Consider the following 19,544-nt stretch of genomic DNA (forward strand, 5'->3'; position numbering starts at 1 on the left):
GAAGATCTGCCATTGATGTGGAGCAAGGTAAGTTTGCCGTTCATTTTTCCTTTCAGCCCAGAGTGCATTACTTGTATACCCAATATAAGGAGGATAGCAGAAACTCCTAATACTGGCCATACATGTAATGATTGTAGAGACCCTAAAATGCCAGGACAGACTCCACAAATGACCCCATTTTGGAAAGAGGACACCCTAAAGTATTATGTGAGGTGCACGGTGAGTTCATAAAAGATTTTAGTTTTTGTCACAAGTTAGCAGAATTTTTTTTTTATTTTTTTTTTTAACAAAGTGTCATTTTCCGTTTACTTGTGACAAAAAATAAAATTTTCAATGACCTTACCATTACCCTCATGGAATACCTTGTTGTGTATTCTTTCCAAAATGGGGTCATTTGTGGGGTTTGTTAACTGTCCTGGCAAGTGGGCAGGGTGCTAAATTGTGAGCACCCCTGTAAAGCCTAAAGGTACTCATTGGACTCTGGGCCCCTTAGCGCAGTTAGGGTGCAAAAAAGTGCCACACATGTGGTACCGCCGTACTCGGGAGGAGTAGTATAATGTGTTTCGGGGTGTATTTTTACACATACCCATGCTGGGTGGGAGAAATACCTCTGTAAATGACAATCTTTTGATTTTTTTACACACAATTGTCAATTTACAGAGTTATTTCTCCCACCCAGCATGGGTATGTGTAAAAATACACCCCAAAACACATTGTACTACTTCTCCCGAGTACGGCGATACCACATGTGTGGCACTTTTTTGCACCCTAACTGCGCTAATGGGCCCAAAGTCCAATAAGTACCTTTAGGTTTTCACAGGTCATTTTGCGGAATTTGATTTCCAGACTACTCCTCACGGTTTAGGGCCCCTAAAGTGCCAGGGCAGTATAGGAACCCCACAAGTGACCCCATTTTAGAAAGAAGACACCCCAAGGTATTCCGTTAGGAGTATGGTGAGTTCATAGAAGATTTTATTTTTTGCCACAAGTTAGTGGAAAATGACACTTTGTGAAAAAACAATAAAAATCAATTTTCCGCTAACTTTTGACAAAAAAAAAAATCTTCTATGAACTCACCATACTCCTAACGGAATACCTTGGGGTGTCTTCTTTCTAAAATGGGGTCATTTGTGGGGTTCCTATACTGCCCTGGCATTTTAGGGGCCCTAAACCGTGAGGAGTAGTCTGGAAATCAAATTCCGCAAAATGACCTGTGAAATCCTAAAGGTACTCATTGGACTTTGGGCCCTTTAGCGCAGTTAGGGTGCAAAAAAGTGCCACACATGTGGTATTGCCGTACTCGGGAGAAGTAGTACAATGTGTTTTGGGGTGTATTTTTACACATACCCATGCTGGGTGGGAGAAATACCTCTGTAAATGACAATCTTTTGATTTTTTTACACACAATTGTCCATTTACAGAGTTATTTCTCCCACCCAGCATGGGTATGTGTAAAAATACACCCCAAAACACATTGTACTACTTCTCCCGAGTACGGCGATACCACATGTGTGGCACTTTTTTGCACCCTAACTGCGCTAAAGGGCCCAAAGTCCAATGAGTACCTTTAGGATTTCACAGGTCATTTTGCGGAATTTCGTTTCCAGACTACTCCTCACGGTTTAGGGCCCCTAAAATGCCAGGACAGTATAGGATCCCCACAAATGACCCCATTTTAGAAAGAAGACACCCCAAGGTATTCCGTTAGGAGTATGGTGAGTTCATAGAAGATTTTATTTTTTGTCACAAGTTAGTGGAAAATGACACTTTGTGAAAAAAACAATAAAAATCAATTTTCCGCTAACTTTTGACAAAAAAAAAAATCTTCTATGAACTCACCATACTCCTAACGGAATACCTTGGGGTGTCTTCTTTCTAAAATGGGGTCATTTGTGGGGTTCCTATACTGCCCTGGCATTTTAGGGGCCCTAAACCGTGAGGAGTAGTCTTGAAACGAAATTTCTCAAAATGACCTGTGAAATCCTAAAGGTACTCATTGGACTTTGGGCCCTTTAGCGCAGTTAGGGTGCAAAAAAGTGCCACACATGTGGTATCGCCGTACTCAGGAGAAGTAGTATAATGTGTTTTGTGGTGTATTTTTACACATACCCATGCTGAGTGGGAGAAATATCTCTGTAAATGGACAATTGTGTGTAAAAAAAAATTAACAAATTGTCATTTACAGAGATATTTCTCCCACCCAGCATGGGTATGTGTAAAAACACACCCCAAAACACATTATACTACTTCTCCTGAGTACGGCAATACCACATGTGTGGCACTTTTTTGCAGCCTAACTGCGCTAAGGGGTCCAAAGTCCAATGAGCACCTTTAGGCTTTACAGGGGTGCTTACAATTTAGCACCCCCCAAAATGTCAGGACAGTAAACACACCCCACAAATGACCCCATTTTGGAAAGTAGACCCTTCAAGGTATTCAGAGAGGGGTATGGTGAGTCTGTGGCAGATTTCATTTTTTTTTGGTGCAAGTTAGAAGAAATGGAAACTTTTTTTTTTTTTTTTTTTCTCACAAAGTGTCATTTTCCGCTTACTTGTGACAAAAAATAATATCTTCTATGAACTCACTATGCCTCTCAGTGAATACTTTGGGATGTCTTCTTTCCAAAATGGGGTCATTTGGGGGGTATTTATACTATCCTGGAATTCTAGCCCCTCATGAAACATGACAGGGGGTCAGAAAAGTCATAGATGCTTGAAAATGGGAAAATTCACTTTTTGCACCATAGTTTGTAAACGCCATAACTTTTACCCAAACCAATAAATATACGCTGAATGGGTTTTTTTTTATCAAAAACATGTTTGTCCACATTTTGCGCGCTGCATGTATACAGAAATTTTACTTTATTTGAAAACTGTCAGCACAGAAAGTTAAAAAAATCATTTTTTTGCCAAAATTCATGTATTTTTTGCTGAATATAATAAAAAGTAAAAATCGCAGGAGCAATTAAATAGCACCAAAAGAAAGCTTTATTAGTGACAAGAAAAGGAGCCAAAATTCATTTAGGTGGTAGGTTGTATGAGCGAGCAATAAACCGTGAAAGCTGCAGTGGTCTGAATGGAAAAAAAGTGGCCGGTCCTTAAGGGGTAGAAAGCCCTAGGTCCTCAAGTGGTTAAGTCTGAGGGGAAGTATACCAAATTTGTGCATACCAAATTTTGTGTTTACCAAATAAGAGTCAGATAAACTGAGGAATGATCATTTATCAACAATAAAAGTAATAGTGATTTTAACTTTTGGATTGCCTGGTTAGCATCCTTATTACTTGTTTACCATATAAAAATAACAAATTGGTTTTTGATTTTATGTCCGACAGTTACACTTTATTGAGCCCCCCCTTACTGATGCCAATCTGTAACATCACTGTTATTGAGCCCCCTTCCTGATGACTATCACTAACCTCACCCTTAGTCACCTGTCTTCTTGATGCCTGTCCCTAACTTCCTCCTTAATAAGCCCCCTTCCTGATACCTATCCCTGAACTCACCCTTAGTGGCCCACTTTCCTGATGCCAATCCCTAATCTCCTCCTGCTTTTACTTGTGCCACTGAGCCAGACTATCACAGAGAGGCACTCTGCTTTTACTTGTGTCACTGAGCCTGCCTATCACAGAGAGGTACTCTGCTTCTACCTGTGCCACTGAGCCAGCCTATCACAGAGAGGCACTCTGCTTTTACTTGTGTCACTGAGCCTGCCTATCACAGAGAGGTACTCTGCTTCTACCTGTGCCACTGAGCCAGCCTATCACAGAGAAGTACTCTGCTTCTACCTTTGCCACTGAGTCTGCCTTTCTCAGAGAGGTACTCTGCTTCTACCATTGCCACTGAGCCAGGCTATTGAAGAGAGGTACTCTGCTTCTACCTTTGCCACTGAGCCTGCCTTTCTCAGAGGTACTCTGCTTCTCCCTTTTGCCACTGAGCCAGCCGATCACAGAGAGGTACTCTGATTCTACCTGTGCCACTGAGCCATCCTATCACAGAGAGGTGCTCTGCTTCTTCTTGTGCCACTGAGCCATCCTATCACAGAGAGGTACTCTGCTTCTACTTGTGCCACTGAGCCATCCTATCACAGAGAGGTACTCTGCTTCTACTTGTGACACTGAGCCAGCCTATCACAGAGAGGTACTCTGCTTCTACTTGTGCCACTGAGCCAGCCTATCACAGAGAGGTACTCTGCTTCTACTTGTGACACTGAGCCAGCCTATCACAGAGAGGTACTCTGCTTCTACTTGTGCCACTGAGCCAGCCTATCACAGAGAGGTACTCTGCTTCTACTTGTGACACTGAGCCAGCCTATCACAGAGAGGTACTCTGCTTCTACTTGTGCCACTGAGCCAGCCTATCACAGAGAGGTACTCTGCTTCTACTTGTGCCACTGAGCCATCCTATCACAGAGAGGTACTCTGCTTCTACTTGTGACACTGAGCCAGCCTATCACAGAGAGGTACTCTGCTTCTACTTGTGCCACTGAGCCAGCCTATCACAGAGAGCTACTCTGCTTCTACTTGTGACACTGAGCCAGCCTATCACAGAGAGGTACTCTGCTTCTACTTGTGCCAGTGAGCCATCCTATCACAGAGAGGTACTCTGCTTCTACCTGTGCCACTGAGCCATCCTATCACAGAGAGGTACTCTGCTTCTACTTGTGACACTGAGCCAGCCTATCACAGAGAGGTACTCTGCTTCTACTTGTGCCAGTGAGCCATCCTATCACAGAGAGGTACTCTGCTTCTACCTGTGCCACTGAGCCAGCCTATCACAGAGAGGTACTCTGCTTCTACCTGTGACACTGAGCCAGACTATCACAGAGAAGTACTCTGCTTCCACCTGGGCCACTGAGCCAAACTATCACAGAGAGGTACTCTGCTTCTACCTGTGCCACTGAGCAAGCCTATCACAGAGAGGTACTCTGCTTCTACCTGTGACACTGAGCCAGCCTATCACAGAGAGGAGAGGTGAAGAGAGAAGTAGTGCAGTGCCAGCTATGGTATGTTCCATTCCAGAGCTGACATGATGCTTCCATAATGCTTAACCTCCATGACGTTAACCCAGAATCAGACTCAGGACGGAAAACTGCAACTCAGAGCGGTAACCACGAGCCTGACTTGTGGTAGCCGCCGGGAGCTCTATGCAGAGTACAGCTCGCAGCGGGCATTTTATCTCGCCTCCTCTGGGATCCAGACGTCGGTAGCAATTCTCCTTCCATTCCTCGGCTCTGCATCCACGACAGACAGCAATCTCACTACAGGGTTACAGTGCCACCTGGCGGACGGAGGGAGAATTGCAACGCTGGATCCCAGGAAGGTGAGTAATTGCTGGGCTGCTGCAGATCTCTGTGCAGTATGAATATTTACGTATTTTAGGGTCTGAAAGCATGCTAAAAAACTGCACATTTTTGGACCCTAAACTACAGAAATAATCATACCCCCAGGGAGGTTAATGAAGAAGTAAAAATAAGACAGGAACAGTCATAGTAAAGGCTCCTACACACGTCCAACAAAGCGCACGAACAACCCAACGACATGACCAACCACACGACAACCCGTTGACACGACCTGTATTTCCAAACAGCCAAACCAACTAAATGACCACCTCATTTACATGCTACGCACGCAAGCGGAACGACAAACTGCACAATATGGCCACATTCAGTCGTTCAAACGCATGGCCAACTGCACAATCAGCCCAACGGTCGTTTGAGTTGATCCACCGGTTGGGTCAGGCAAACCGCCTGTTATCAGTCGCTCATCTACTTGTTTGTCACATGTACACACGCCCAACTGTCGTCCAACACGCCAACTTTGGACGATAGTTGGTCGGAATAGTTGCACGTGTGTATGGGCCTTAAGTGTCATTCTGGCTCTTTATCTTTGGAATTTATGGCGGAGGTCCACTTTAAAATTGTTGAGACAGGAGAGAACACTCGTGAGGTGAGGCCAGCAGGTTCTCCCTCTGTTCTCATCTTTTCCAAAGAAGTAAGTAAAGACAGAAACTAGCGTCGGGGAGGAGAAGAGAGGATTCCCATACAGCAATCTGAGAATCAACATTTCAGAATATAATGAAAACAATTTCTAAATAATGGTCTATTTTTAAGTTGATTGTTTTTTGTTTGTTTGTTTAATTGTTTATGTGTTTTTTTAAACAAACAAAAAAAAAGGCAACAGCTTGACATTCTAATGAATAAATGAAATGAATGTATCCTCATTTCCTCTCACAGGTTTTCAGGGAAAGAGTTAACACTGACTCATCCTAATGATGTAAGCAGATCTGCTCTGCATATCTGGGGATTGTGTTCCCCAGGCTGAGGTCTGCTGCCGAGAGCCCAAACTACTGTGGCCTGGTATCTACAGCAAGAGCCGGCATCTCCCACCTGGCGTCACCAAACCTTCCTCTCAAAATAAATGCTGAACAGCTGCACCCTCCTGGGCTTGATAAGAGAGCCTAAGGGAAGCCATCTTTAAGGGAGATGAGATTTTCCATATTTATAGCCATAGACTGTATGTTACTCCAGCAAGAGGCTATAAAGAGAGCCGCCGCTGTGACTGGAATCATCTACATTCCCATTGCTGCCACTCCTCTTGTATAACTCTTTCATCTGCTTTACTCTTCCGAATTTCCCTCCACCCACTCTCATTAACAGTTAACAGTCCTCTCTTATGTGTTCTCATCCCTCCGTCTCTTCACCTGGCCTCACTCCTCCTCTCCTACCTGCTCTCATCCCTCCTCCTCTTCACCTGGCCTCACTCCTCCTCTCCTATGTGTTCTCATTCCTCCTTCTCTTCATCTGGCCTCACTCCTCCTCTCCTAGGTGTTCTCATCCCTCCTTCTCTTCATCGGGCCTCACTCCTCCTCTCCTACGTGTTCTCATTCCTCCTTCTCTTCATCTGGCCTCACTCCTCCTCTCCTACTTGTTCTCATCCCTCCTTCTCTTCATCTGGCCTCACTCCTCCTCTCCTTCCTGCTCTCATTCCTCCTTCTCCTCACCTGGCCTCACTCCTCCTCTCCTACGTGTTCTCATTCCTCCTTCTCTTCATCTGGCCTCACTCCTCCTCTCCTACGTGTTCTCATCCCTCCTACTCTTCACCTGGCCTCACTCCTCCTCTCCTACGTGTTCTCATTCTCCCTTCTCTTCACCTTGCCTCACTCCTCCTCTCCTACGTGTTCTCATCCCTCCTTCTCTTCATCTGGCCTCACTCCTCCTCTCCTACGTGTTCTCATCCCTCCTTCTCTTCATCTGGCCTCACTCCTCCTCTCCTACGTGTTCTCATCCCTCCTTCTCTTCATCTGGCCTCACTCCTCCTCTCCTACGTGTTCTCATTATCCCTTTTCTTCACCTGGCCTCACTCCTCCTCTCCTACGTGCTCTCATTCTTCCGTCTCTTCATCTGGTCTCACTCCTCTCCTACCTGCTCTCATTCCTCCTTCTCTTCATCTATCTTCACTCCTCATCCTCCACCTGCTTTCATTCTTCCTCCTCTTCATCTAGTGCCACTACTCATCCCCCACCTGCTCTCTTTCATCTTTCTCTTCCATCTGGTGTCCCTCCTCCCTCACCTGCTCTCATTCCTCCTTCGCTTCACTTGGTGTCACTCACACTGTCTGCCCACCCTATTCTCATTCATCCCCATTCTGCAGTACACGTTACTCCTTTCAGCCACCCCTTTTCTTTACTCCTCCCCTGGGGCGTAGCAATAGCTATAGCAGCTGCTATGGGGCCCTGAAGCATAGGGGGCCCAATGGGTACTTAATGTATTCACAATGAACTTTCTTGTGTTTCTCCAGCCTCTGACTTTGTCTCAGTGCCCATGAACTATGTCCAGTAGTGACTGCATAATAATGCAAATTGCCCAATTTATATCCATAAGGTAGGGGCAGGTGGTATTGCTTAAAGAAAACCTGTACTGAAAATTAAAAGTCAAAATAACAATACACAAGTCATACTTACCTCCCGTGTAGTCTACTCCTCAATCTCTTTTTCCTCTCCTGCGTCCTGTTTGTCCACTGTGATCAATGGAATTCCCTGTCCTCCATTTTGAAAATGGCCATTACCCCATAACAGCTTCCTGGTCAGCACACAGTTAAACTGTAATATCGCCCACTTGAGCCATAGGGAAACATGGACACATCAGTTCTCCTCTCAGCTGTAACTGACAGCAACCGATACATAACTGACAGCAACTGATATATTTCAGTTCTGACAAAATGTTGTCAGAACTGGAAGGGATCATTGTCAGAAGAAAATGGTGAGTTTCTGAGAGGAACTGATGGCAAGGTAACTATGTAATGTTCATTTGAAGTTACCTCATGTGTTTATTTTAAATAATTTTACTCAGTACAGGTTCTCTTTAAAGCGGAATATAACCCTGCATTTCAACTTTGCTCTAAAACATTATTTACAGCATATAATATGCAAAAAGCATTTTTTTTTACTAGACCAGCATTGGAAGGGTTAAACACAGAGGTTTAAAGTTCCGTGGAGAGATATGCAGAAGTTCAGATTGTTACATTCTATTAGTTATATGTTTCTATTGAGAAATGTTACACACTCTTTGGGCCCGTTCACACTACACGCGTTTCCAGCGTTTTGGAAACGCGTGCGGGTGGCCCGACACGCAGGACATCAGACAGTGCATAGAGTGCACTGTCTGATGTTCACACTGCATGCGCATGTTGCACGCAGATTTTACAAAAACGCGCGGCTGTCCCATTCACTTTTCAGTGATGGGATCAGCCACGCAACGCATACGAACGCGGATGGCGTGCGTTCGTACGCGTTGCGTTCTACATGCGTGGCCGTCCGCGTTTTGCAGTCTGAACGGGCCCTTTGGCTGTCCTCCAACTCCTTCTCAGTGAGAGAGATGAATCACATTCAACACTTAGATACATTTATGTAAACAAAATGTATTTATGTCAGCTTCTGATGCGTCTGCAGAAATCTCCAGGAACTTTAAAGCCCTGTGTAACCCTTCCAATGCTGGTCTAGTAAAAGAAAAAATGCTGGTTGCATATAATATACTGTAAATAATGTTTTAGAGTAAAGTTGAAATGCAGGGTTATATTCCGCTTTAAGAGTGCCCCCGTCTGAGGGCCCCATGAAAGTTTTGCTATGGGGCACCATAATCTCTAGCTACGCCACTGCTCCTCCCCCCCACCTGCTCCCATAGTCTCTCCCCCACCTACTCTCATTACTTCTCCCCTCCATCTAGAAAATGCCAAAGAAATACATTTGCATACCACTGTTATATAAATGGGCCTCAAAGTTTTTTAGTGACACCAGCCCAGCGGTGGCTGTCTGAAATGCTGAAGAACTGCCAGAGGCCACCCATTGTCCCGATTCCTTTTCCTGTATGCGGCGAGCTGCGTCCGCGGAGGGGAACCGCCGGTCCCGGTTGCAGCACATAAGCCATCCTTTAGGAGCGATATTTCATAATGTGAATTCTTTGACTAAGCTCCGGGCAGGACGTTCCTGGAAGCTTCCTTCAGCCAGGAATGCGATGCTTTTACTGGCTCCCAGAGCCGCGGCCCCATCCAACATCGCTGGCCGCTGGAGGCATTCCTTCAGACTTCACACAATGGAGTTTAACCCAAATCCAGCATACTCCATTTAATCACCATGGCCGGCCGCTTCTCCTTCCTAATATGGGCAAGAGAGGCGCTGATCTCCCTTTTCGGGATGTGGTGATGATTAGCCTGTAAATGGCCTCACATGACATTATTCCTGTGATTGTGGCGTGGGCAGCTGGGCACCTGTCACCATGCCGGGCACCAGAATAGAGAGGATTAAACATTCCCGGGAAATAGTATATGGTGGATCAGCAGCTGCTCTGTGGCTTTGCTACCAACGTAGGGAGTTCTCGTTTTACACGTTTCATTTACATGACTTTGAAATAACTTTATCTGCCAGATTAGACATCTTGTTAAATTCATGCTAACACAAGTTATTAGATGCTGGAATGTAGAATGAAGCAATGATACACAAGGCATGGAGGTGTTACCTCTCACAGACTAAAGGAGCATGCACACACACATCCTATCACAGACTAAAGGAGCATGCACACACACATCCTATCACAGACTAAAGGAGCATGCACACACACATCCTCTCACAGACTAAAGGAGCATGCACACACACATCCTCTCACAGACTAAAGGAGCATGCACACACACATCCTCTCACAGACTAAAGGAGCATGCACACACACATCCTATCACAGACTAAAGGAGCATGCACACACACATCCTATCACAGGCTAAAGGAGCATGCACACACACATCCTCTCACAGACTAAAGGAGCATGCACACACACATCCTATCACAGACTAAAGGAGCATGCACACACACATCCTGTCACAGAATAAAGGAGCATGCACACACACATCCTATCACAGACTAAAGGAGCATGCACACACACATCCTATCACAGACTAAAGGAGCATGCACACACACATCCTCTCACAGACTAAAGGAGCATGCACACACACATCCTATCACAGACTAAAGGAGCATGCACACACACATCCTATCACAGACTAAAGGAGCATGCACACACACATCCTCTCACAGACTAAAGGAGCATGCACACACACATTCTATCACAGACTAAAGGAGCATGCACACACACATCCTATCACAGACTAAAGGAGCATGCACGCACACATCCTATCACAGACTAAAGGAGCATGCACGCACACATCCTATCACAGACTAAAGGAGCATGCACGCACACATCCTATCACAGACTAAAGGAGCATGCACGCACACATCCTATCACAGACTAAAGGAGCATGCACGCACACATCCTATCACAGACTAAAGGAGCATGCACGCACACATCCTATCACAGACTAAAGGAGCATGCACCCACACATCCTATCACAGACTAAAGGAGCATGCACACACACATCCTATCACAGACTAAAGGAGCATGCACGCACACATCCTATCACAGACTAAAGGAGCATGCATGCACACATCCTCTCACAGACTAAAGGAGCATGCATGCACACATCCTCTCACAGACTAAAGGAGCATGCACACACACATCCTATCACAGACTAAAGGAGCATGCACGCACACATCCTATCACAGACTAAAGGAGCATGCACACACACATCCTCTCACAGACTAAAGGAGCATGCACACACACATCCTCTCACAGACTAAAGGAGCATGCACACACACATAATCTCACAGACTAAAGGAGCATGCACACACACATCCTCTCACAGACTAAAGGAGCATGCACACACACATCCTCTCACAGACTAAAGGAGCATGCACACACACATCCTCTCACAGACTAAAGGAGCATGCACACACACATCCTCTCACAGACTAAAGGAGCATGCACACACACATCCTCTCACAGACTAAAGGAGCATGCACACACACATCCTCTCACAGACTAAAGGAGCATGCACACACACATCCTCTCACAGACTAAAGGAGCATGCACACACACATCCTCTCACAGACTAAAGGAGCATGCACACACACATAATCTCACAGACTAAAGGAGCATGCACACACACATCCTCTCACAGACTAAAGGAGCATGCACGCACACATCCTCTCACAGACTAAAGGAGCATGTGCACACACATCCTCTCACAGACTAAAGGAGCATGCACACACACATCCTCTCACAGACTAAAGGAGCATGCACGCACACATCCTCTCACAGACTAAAGGAGCATGTGCACACACATCCTCTCACAGACTAAAGGAGCATGCACACACACATCCTCTCACAGACTAAAGGAGCATGCACACACACACCCTCTCACAGACTAAAAGAACCATGCACACACACATCCTCTCACAGACTAAAGGAGCATGCACACACACATCCTCTCACAGACTAAAGGAGCATGCACGCACACATCCTCTCACAGACTAAAGGAGCATGTGCACACACATCCTCTCACAGACTAAAGGAGCATGCACACACACATCCTCTCACAGACTAAAGGAGCATGCACACACACACCCTCTCACAGACTAAAGGAGCATGCACACACACATCCTCTCACAGACTAAAGAAGCATGCACACACACATCCTCTCACAGACTAAAGGAGCATGCACACACATATCCTCTCACAGACTAAAGGAGCATGCACACACACATCCTCTCACAGACTAAAGGAGCATGCACACACACACATCCTATCACAGACTAAAGGAGCATGCACGCACACATCCTATCACAGACTAAAGGAGCATGCACACACACATCCTATCACAGACTAAAGGAGCATGCACACACACATCCTATCACAGACTAAAGGAGCATGCACACACACATCCTATCACAGACTAAAGGAGCATGCACACACACACACATCCTCTCACAGACTAAAGGAGCATGCACACACATATCCTCTCACAGACTAAAGGAGCATGCACACACACATCCTATCACAGACTAAAGGAGCATGCACACACACACATCCTCTCACAGACTAAAGGAGCATGCACACACACATCCTATCACAGGCTAAAGGAGCATGCACACACACATCCTCTCACAGACTAAAGGAGCATGCACACACACATCCTATCACAGACTAATGCTGGGAATACACGTTTCGTTTTTGCCTTCGTTTTAGCCTTCGATTCGTTCGGTAAACGAATCGAGTGTTGAAAACGTATGTGAAAATAGTCATAATCTCATTATAGTTTCGATTAATAGACCCCAAAAACGAACGACTAGTGATCGAACATGTTTGATATTATCTCTCTTTATCCATCTAATCGAGCCATTGGTAGGCTTGATGGCTGTTCAGATCGATTATATATTCGTTTATGCCGTCCGTCCCTGTACTACGTTTCGTTTCTTTGCAGCCTTCGATCATTGGAAAAACGAAACCATCAGAATCGAAAAAAAACCCGAAACCGTGGGTGGTGATATTAACCGTACGGTCGATTATTTCGGGATCGAAAAGGACAAAAGGCACAATCGAAACGAAGGTTTAAACGAAGGCAAAAACGAAACGTGTATTCCCAGCATAAAGGAGCATGCACACACACAACCTCTCACAGACTAAAGGAGCATGCACATACAACCTCTCACAGACTAAAGGAGCATGCGCTCGCACATCCTCTCACAGACTAAAGGAGCATGCACACATATCCACTCACAGAATAAAGGAGCATGCACACACACATCCTGTCACAGACTAAAGGAGCATGCGCTCGCACAACCTCTCAGACTAAAGGAGCATGCACAAAAATCGTTACAGCATTGCAATTAACATGTAAATTGGGGTGCTGTTTTTCCACTAGTGCTATTTGATTTCTTCCAAATGGCAATCGCCAGCCTGCTGCATTTTTTGTGCATTTGCACTCTTATACTTTGTATAGGAGTGCAGGAGAATTGCATAGCAATCGTGCCACTATGGGATTTTCCCCACAATTCAACAATATAGACTGTTTTCCTCCCGGGTTTGTTTTTCTCTGGTTGGAAATCGCACGCACACCCCTATTGTTATCACCATGGTGATAAATGATTTACTATTTACTAAGCAATTTACCTCAAGCAATCCTTAAAATAAGGCTTCTGTACTTAAGTTAAGGAGTGATTCCTAAAGTTAATGATTAAATCCTTAAATTAATGACTTAATCCTAAACTTAAAGATAGGATGCTAATTCACAGAGAGGGATGCAAGTGATAACAGCTGTAAAGTGCATGAGGAATTATCACTTGGCCAGAGCTGTCGTGGAACGTTACTAGAGACTGCAATATAAAGTGAAGGATTCTTAGCTATCTAATTTGTTTATTTATTTTTTTCACCTGAGGAAGGGCTCCGCCTGAAACATGTAGTGTGTCCACTCGCTCCAATACAGCTTGTTGGTGCATACAGCCTCTAAGTGCCCTGTCCTTGCAGAATTATTTCCTCAGAAATTGGATTAATTACTGCGGTCATAATAGACCAATCACAAGCCTCAGATACTACCACATTTTTTTTTTTCAAGTCTTGTGATTGGCTTAAAAAAAGTGTCCCTATAGGGTATTTACCTTGGGTGGGGGAAGCCTATGAATTCTTATGAGACTTCCCCCGTCCTCTTCATCGGTGGGGATCCAGCACCATCAGTCCCTGACAAGCTTGTTGGTGGGCGGTGCAAGCGCAGTAGGGGCTTCAGCTTACGGCAATATTTATCAGCCCGCACTCTGCGCAGTACAAGCTTCCCCTCGGGCTCCAGCCAAAATAGCCAAGCCCGATTGGCTCCGCTCTATTGCGATGCTAGTCGTCTGCGCAGTAGAGCGGACCCCATAGGGGCATTTTTTTCCCTTAGTGTCTCTTTTAAGTATAAGTCCACTAAATCCTGCACGTTCTAGCGAGTCAGGGAGAAAGGTTCGCTATCCTCAGTTGGCTTCCGGATTATGTATTTTATTGCCGTCTATATGAAACGTAGCCTAGTTTGACTGCAGAATGTTTTTTCTGGAAAGTGGGGCCACCCACCAAGACTCCCAGTCATCCTTTCCCACTAGTACTCAATACATCAGCGTTAGCAGTAATATTAGCCTATCGGTTACCAGACCGAAATTGCTGCCCGGAGAGTCCTAATGACAGAGCGGTGAGCCGCCGCAATAGAATAATTAATGGGCAACGCGGACGTCGGCGTTCCTAAGCAAACAGTCTTGTATAAATGGAATTAATAACTTCTACCCACTATGAATGTGTCGCGGCTGAAAAGCATACCGTGTGAGCGGTTCTCATCTGTACGGCGGAGCTGCTTCCAGTGTGTGATGGAAGTGGCAGCGCGCCACCCGGCCTCTGCGCTGAAGCCGTACATTGCTGGCAGCGCCAAGGACTGTGATTGCTGTGTGATTATTGCGGCCTCTGGATTGTACAGAAGAGAAGCGTTTAAGCCCTTTGAGTTCGTCACGACCTCGATTAGATAAAAATAACATTGAGGCAGCTTCAGCATGCAGCTTCTTCAGTGTGACTCAGGAATTTTTCAGCGGTTCCAGGATACCCAGTTACGTTATGCAGCATTAGCCACCACTATATCTTGATATGACCCAGGCTGTGATTTTAATGATCACTAGCCAGAGGCAATGCTGCTCTTAGGCTCATACACATGTGCAACATTGCGACTCAATCAACCCGATGAAATGACCGACTGGGCAACCAAACGATTGCACAACGTTTTTTCTGAGCACCAACCAACTTAACGACCAACTCATTTGCATACTGTGCTCGCAAGTGGTATGATGGACTGTACAATATGGCCATATTCAAAACAAGTATTAGTAGTTCAAATATTCTGTACATACGCGACCAGCTGCACAATAGCAGGCCAACAGTCGTGTGAGTCAGTCCACGTTTTGCATCAGCCAAACCGCCTGTTATCAGTTGCTCGTTTAGTAATTTTGTCACGCATACACATGACCAACTATTGTTCAACAGACCATGGGCTTGGTTCGCTAAACCGTGATAACTCCTATCACGGCCGTGCTAGCGTTTTTACGCATTTTCGCGCGAAATTGCGAATTTCCATGCGCAAGCGCGAATTTGCCCAAGAATTCGTGATTTCTTGCAAAAACGCTAGCGCTGTCGCGCTATTAGTTATCACGATTTAGTGAATCAAGCCCCAAGTTTGGACGATAGTTGGGTCGAAAAAGTTACACATGTGTACGAGCCTTTATAGAACTGTGGTTTTTCATGGAGATGCTTCTTTACACAGCGCAGCAGCATCAACAGATATCGAAATGAGAAGATTTCTGAGCTGTACTTATACTAGTATTTATTATACAGTAGGCACTAACAATTATACTTTTTTTATTTACTTTTAAACAATACCAGTTGCCTGACAGTCCTGTTGATCCTCTGCTTCTAATACTTTTAGCCATAGACCCTAAACAAGCATGCAGATCAGGTGTTTGTACTTGTTTAAGGTGTGTGATCTAGACACTACTGATGCCAGACATCAGGGCTGCCAGGCAACTGGTATTGTTTAAATGGAAAAATATGGCAGCGTCTATTTTTCCTTTCAGTTTAGTGTACTTTAAAAAAACATATTTTTGGATCATATAGGAAAGGGATGAAAGCGCTGTAGGGTTTTGTGGCAGCGTGGGTCCATGTTGGCGAGATTCTGCCTCACGTCCTGTCCCTGTGATGGTTAGCATATTGACTAAATCGCAGTATGATTCCCCTGCACATGCAGCACCCAGCAGTTTTACCCATACCAATGCCAGGGGAGTAGCGTATGTTCCGCAAGTAGTGCAGCATGCATTATTGAAGCAACGCATTGCTGTGGCAAAATGCTGTATGCTACTTGCCCAAGTAGCATACCGTGCATTACCATAGCATGTGGCGCTTATTGCATAACATACTGCTCCCCCTGGTGTTAGCACTGGTAAAATTACTATGCGCTGCCTGCGCTCTACTAATTTACCAGCGGCTCATGCATTAGGCCCAATGTGTTTGATATGACGTAATCTAATGATAGGAGAGAGAAGAAAGTTTACAGAACACACGCACACCAGTTTCAGGTAGCTAGAGGTGCCCCCCTCCCCCTCCCAGTACTAAAGGGGTCCCCAGTATTAGCATCCCCCGGTATAGGTAGTCAGAAGTAAGCCCCAGTATAGGTAGCCAGAGGGGCCCTCAGTAATAGGTAGCATCCGCCAGTATAGGTAGCAAGAAGTAAGCCCCAGTATAGGTAGCCAGAGGGGCCCTCAGTAATAGGTAGCATCCGCCAGTATAGGTAGCAAGAAGTAAGCCCCAGTATAGGTAGCCAGAGGGGCCCTCAGTAATAGGTAGCATCCGCCAGTATAGGTAGCAAGAAGTAAGCCCCAGTATAGGTAGCCAGAGGGGCCCCCGGTAATAGCTAGCATCCACCAGTATAGGTAGCAAGAAGTAAGCCCCAGTATAGGTAGCCAGAGGGACCCCCAGTAATAGATAGCATCACCCAGTGTAGGTAACCTGATATGGCCCCACTCGCCCCCATGCAGAGTGCAGGCCCCACTCGCCCCCATGCAGAGTGGCACGAGCGGAGTAGAATTACTCAGATTCCACTGATGATCTGCTTTCCTCCTCAGACACTGACATATGAAGCTTCATCCAAAGAGCTTGCATAGAATGTATGAATATGTACAGAGCTGTGACCACATGTGACAAGTCTAGAAAGCTAAGCATATATGCTATTTCATGTATGCTTCATGTGGCAAATTATCGATATTTTCCTTATTGAACATTAGTCAGGGAATATTGATCATTCTCCCTCCTTGCACCGCTCAATGGGCTTGATTCACTAAACCGTGATAACTCAAATATCACACCTTATCAAAGATATCACACCTTATCAATGTTTGCACCCCTTATCAGAGTAGCATAGCATGCGCTACGAACCCGCAGGGGCTTAGGGCAGGACGAGTGCCATTGCCAATTAGCAGACATAAGTTTGTAGCGCTCGCTATGCAACTCTGATAAGGCGTGCTAACTTTGGTAAGGTGTGATATCTTTGGTAAGGTGTGATATATTTGATAAGGTGTGATATCTTTGGTAAGGTGTGATATATTTGATAAGGTGTGATATCTTTGATAAAGTGTGATATCTTTGGTAAGGTGTGATATCTTTGGTAAGGTGTGGTATCTTTGGTAAGGTGTGGTATCTTTGGTAAGGTGTGGTATCTTTGGTAAGGTGTGGTATCTTTGATAAGGTGTGGTATCTTTGGTAAGGTGTGATATCTTTGGTAAGGTGTGATATCTTTGGTAAGGTGTGATAACCTTGGTAAGGTGTGATACCTTTGGTAAGGTGTGATATCTTTGATGAGGTGTGATCTCTTTGGTAAGGTGTGATCTCTTTGGTAAGGTGTGATGTCTTTGGTAAGGTGTGATATCTTTGGTAAGGTGTGATATATTTGATGAGGTGTGATGTCTTTGGTAAGGTGTGATGTCTTTGGTAAGGTGTGATATCTTTGATAAGGTGTGATAACTTTGGTAAGGTGTGATGTCTTTGGTAAGGTGTGATATCTTTGGTAAGGTGTGATAACTTTGGTAAGGTGTGATATCTTTGGTAAGGTGTGATAACTTTGGTAAGGTGTGATATCTTTGGTAAGGTGTGATATCTTTGATGAGGTGTGATGTCTTTGGTAAGGTGTGATATCTTTGGTAAGGTGTGATAACTTTGGTATGGTGTGATATCTTTGGTAAGGTGTGATATCTTTGGTAAAGTGTGATATCTTTGGTAAGGTGTGATATCTTTGATAAGGTGTGACATTTGAGTTATCACGGTTTAGTAAATCAAGCCCAATATGTGGAGGAATTATTTCAAAATCGACCAGAATGCCACCATCCCAGTACAAAGCAGTACAAAGGAATGGGGCAGTTAGTCATGTCTTGCACCTTAGCCTCGCCAACCACCTGTCTGAGCTTAAAGAGAGTCTGAAGCGGGAATGAATCTCGCTTCAGACCTCATAGATAGCAGGGGCATGCGTGCCCCTGCTAAACCGCCGCTATCGCGCCGCTAAACCGGGGTCCCTTCCCCCCCAAATCCCCCTCCGTGCAGCGCATCCCCTCTTCCGCATAGAGGCAGGGCTAACCGCCGCAGCCCTGCCTCACGCGCGTCTGTCAGCGCGTATCTCCGCCTCTCCCCCGCCCCTCTCAGTCTTCCTTCACTTTTGCAGGGGTGGGCTTGGGGGTGAATGGACCCCCGTTTAGCCGCGGGATAAGCACTGAAGCGAGATTTATTCTCGCTTCAGTGTCTCTTTAAGTAATAACAGAACCATCTTTCCTGGTCAATGTTTCATAGATTTATTTTTTTTGAGGGGGGGGGGGGGATTGATCAACCTAGTTTTTAATGGGTTTTTGCTCAGTAATATTTTTTTTTTCCTTGAAAATAAATGATGTGGCAGAAGATGTTGGCACTATATAAATACTAAATAATAATAACTAATAAAAAGTGATACTTTTAATTTGCAGTATTTAACGTGATTGCACTCAGAATGTACCTCATATAATCATGTAGTTGGGCTCTGAACATGCGCTGGAGACCAGTTTCTGTGATGTGGTGTTTACCAGTTTCCTTCCTCTCTCTGTACAGCCTAGCGGTAAGGGTCCGCGGCTCCCCGAGGTCTACTGCGTCATCAGCCGGCTGGGCTGCTTCGATCTCTTCTCCAAGGTAAGATTAGCAAAGTACACAGAGAATGCCAGGCGTTTCAGAAAAAGGCTTCCTGCATCTGGAGATGGGCCTAGTCACGTGTAAGGACCCGTTCTCACTATTGAGATTAGCGGGTGATTCCCGCTAATCACTGAAGCGCTTAGTGTTTCTAAAGCGCTAGCGCAATAGAATCCTAATTGCAGTGATGTCACTGCCGCGATTGCCGCTGATCGCGGGCGTTTTGCAATTAACAGCAATTGTGAAACGGTTGCCTGCAGCATTTTGCCACGATTCTGGAGCAATCGCGAAACAGTGCTTACAAAAGAGTTATAATCCTATATTAGTGTATACCATTGTCTGTATTATTTTGTACCATATGTTTGTTTCTTACTTTCTACAGCACCACTATGATAGCGCTTTATAAA

The 19,544-nt window shown here is 45.2% G+C and overlaps 1 protein-coding gene across 5 annotated transcripts in view; it reads left to right on the forward strand.

Annotated features, from left to right (window-relative positions):
* DENND2B (DENN domain containing 2B) overlaps positions 1–19,544 on the forward strand; it is a 314,001-nt gene that overhangs the window by 265,093 nt on the left and 29,364 nt on the right. For all 5 annotated transcript variants that reach the window (XM_068260332.1, XM_068260333.1, XM_068260334.1 and 2 more), the window contains one exon: positions 19,063–19,140. In XM_068260332.1, coding sequence (XP_068116433.1) covers positions 19,063–19,140 — 78 coding nt within the window. The remainder of the gene's footprint in view (positions 1–19,062; positions 19,141–19,544) is intronic.

Source organism: Hyperolius riggenbachi, chromosome 11 (assembly GCF_040937935.1).
Source record: "Hyperolius riggenbachi isolate aHypRig1 chromosome 11, aHypRig1.pri, whole genome shotgun sequence".
Classification (NCBI taxonomy): Eukaryota; Metazoa; Chordata; class Amphibia; order Anura; family Hyperoliidae; genus Hyperolius; species Hyperolius riggenbachi.